This window comes from Haplochromis burtoni, unplaced genomic scaffold, assembly GCF_018398535.1.
Source record: "Haplochromis burtoni strain Fernald_Lab_line unplaced genomic scaffold, NCSU_Asbu1 Contig_3845, whole genome shotgun sequence".
NCBI lineage: Eukaryota > Metazoa > Chordata > Actinopteri > Cichliformes > Cichlidae > Haplochromis > Haplochromis burtoni.
In genome coordinates, this window is record NW_024586206.1 from 1882 (window position 1) to 4615 (window position 2734).

At 36.3% G+C, this 2734-nt stretch overlaps 1 protein-coding gene across 1 annotated transcript in view; it reads left to right on the plus strand.

Annotated features, from left to right (window-relative positions):
• Positions 1 to 1466, plus strand: part of LOC102293303 — a 3306-nt gene extending 1840 nt beyond the window's left edge. The window contains exons 2-3 of the mRNA XM_005953334.3: positions 522 to 709; positions 843 to 1466. Coding sequence (XP_005953396.1) covers positions 522 to 709; positions 843 to 1323 — 669 coding nt within the window. The 3' untranslated portion in view covers positions 1324 to 1466. The remainder of the gene's footprint in view (positions 1 to 521; positions 710 to 842) is intronic.
• The last annotated feature ends 1268 nt before the right edge of the window (positions 1467 to 2734 follow it).

Here is a 2734-nt window from a genome sequence, read left to right on the forward strand (position 1 = left end):
TCAAATTTTAACCCCCACTGATGGCAACGACCACTTTTTTAATAGAAATCTGCTAAAAAAAACTTTATGGGGTAACGATGGTAAGGCAAAAAAAAAAAAAAAAAATCATAATAAAAAATAGTTATGAATAGTTACGAATAAAACAACAGGGAAAAATAAGAGGAGACGGTTGCAGCACAGTGTGGGGGATTATTGTAAGAGAGTGAATCTGAATGATGTTTTTTGCTTTCTAAAACTATGGTTGTTTAGCATGTAGTTACAACCCTGCTGCTAAGTGGCGCACTGGTGACCTGTGGGTAGTTAACAGATTAAAATGAATAGAGATGGCATGAAAATATTACATGGGTTAGTTTGTATATTAATCAGTTTTCCTGTAACTTCTCTGTTCACATCAAACCGTTGTGTGAATTAAAATGTAAAAGCTAAATAATGCTGACAAAGTGCCTGCACAGTTTCAAGGTTAGCCTTTCTATCATCTTGTTATTATTTCATATTCTGACTAATAATTGTATGTCCTGCAGGTGCGACGGGATCAGGTCCCTGTCATCTATTACACAAACCTCCTGATCTCCAACCTAATCCAGATGTGCACTATCATCATTATCGTGGCAAAACCAGATGATCATGAAACCTACATGATGTCTTTTGTTATTTACTATTTCGGTGTCCAGGCCAGTCTTTACTTCAAGTTGTGCATTGCTCTGGAAAGGTACCTGTCTAACTTTCAGTGTGTGTACTTGCATGTGCTTGAGTACTATATTGTACTGTGAATCATCCATATTTTTAGAAATAATATATTCTCTACTGTGAAAATTAAATTATCTGTCTGTCTTGTGTTGCAGGTGTTTTTTCATCACCCGCCCACTGACGGACTTTATGAGGCAAACCAGGAGTTCTGTGCTGGTCTGCATTCTGGTCTGGGCCCTTTGTGTTGTCAGTGTACCTGTTGCCATAGTCTTGCGTTATTTTCTACGAGTCCTTATTTTGATCCTAGTCCCTGCCTTTCTGTTCATCATCTGTTTTGCTGCGACCCTCAAAGCCCTGCATGCTGCCTCCACAGTGAGCACCGAGGAAAAGCGAAGAATTGTAGGAACTTTGGTTCTGTTGCAGCTTAGTTACTTTCTGATGATCCTACCTGCAATTACTGAGTTAACTTTTGAATTTCACCCACATGACACTGTCAGAGATGTTGTTTTTATCTTGTTTCTACTCAGTCCTTTTATGGACCTGATTTTGTTTATTCTCATGCAGAAAATGCCCACTGACAAGCGGCTGGCTGGTTTGTGCTGCTGCAGTAGGTGTAGCAGCAGCTCATCATTGTGAGGAAAAGCAAATGGCTGTTGTACTACAGATTTAAGCAGCAAAAACGATTTTATTTTATATGCTCGAATATACAGAAAATAGGTTTAAATGTTAAATAAATGTCTTCCAGTCAGAGAATGTTTCATATAATTTAATTTTTGCTGGATGCGTAAAGTTAAAAGATTATAAATAATAAAACTAGTTTTAAAAAGAGACTTTTTCATTTGATTACATTTTGTATGATGGATTATGCAGAGAAACTAGAATTGGTCTGAAAAATCTATTGCTTTATCACCTATTCAGGTTGTAAATCATGTTTTTAAAAAGTAACTAAGTAACTAATTACTTTTGAAAATAAGTAATCAGTAAAGTAACAGGATTACTTTTTGGGGGAAGTAATCAGTAATTAGTTACTGATTACTTTTTTCAAGTAACTTGACCAACACTGGTGGCTACTTGCCTTCTGTGCCATCCAACATGACACTGATGGACTTTATGAGGAAAACCAGGAGTTCTGTGCTGGTCTGAGTCTGAGTTAACGTTTGAATTTCACCCACATGACACTGTCAGAGATGTTGTTTTTATCTTGTTTCTATTCAGTCCTTTTATTACGGAGCCCCGCAGGGGACATGGGAGAAAAAAAAAATTAAGACGGACTTTTGCGAGATCTCGCAAAAGTCCGTATTAATTTTTTTTTTCTCCCATGTCCCCTGCGGGGCTCCATATTTTATGGACTTGATTTTTTTTTTTTGCAGAAAATGCTCACTGACAAGCCGCTGGCTGGTTTGTGCTGCTGCAGTATGTTGCAGCGGGCCATCAGTGTGAGGAAAAAGCAAACGGCTGTTGTAGCTTTAAGCAGTACTGGGACAATAAATCTGCATCTCCATGTGAATGTATTCATTTCAGAATTTTATTTTATAATTTTAGTTCTATAGTGTTAGTTGCATTTTATTTACTATATAGAGAAATCTTTTACATTACAATGTTCACTGCAGTTTAAAATTATAAGGCAAACTTACATCCATCTACAGAAGCTTTTGTCTCTGCTTTTTCCTCAGCCATTCCTAATGTCTAGACTAATTTCTTCCTGGTTAAATAAAGAAAATAATATAAAGCACTATTTTTTCCATAAATTCTTTTGTTATTTTGTGTTTTGCTTTATGATGTCATGTACCATCTATAGTCTGAATTGCTGTTAGTAATGCTGCTGTGTTTTTTCCAGGAGGACTCATGAATCAGATCACGGTGGTATTTCACTAAACTCCACAATGAGAAATAAACATTTAAGCATTTCAAAATTCATAACGATAATGGTTTAAATTTGAGGATACTATTTAATGCTCTCGGACTTTCAGCTCAGACGTTTTTAAAATATATTTGACCACTAGATGGCGCCATGGTGCTCTCAATAGAGGATGCTTTAATGTTAGTT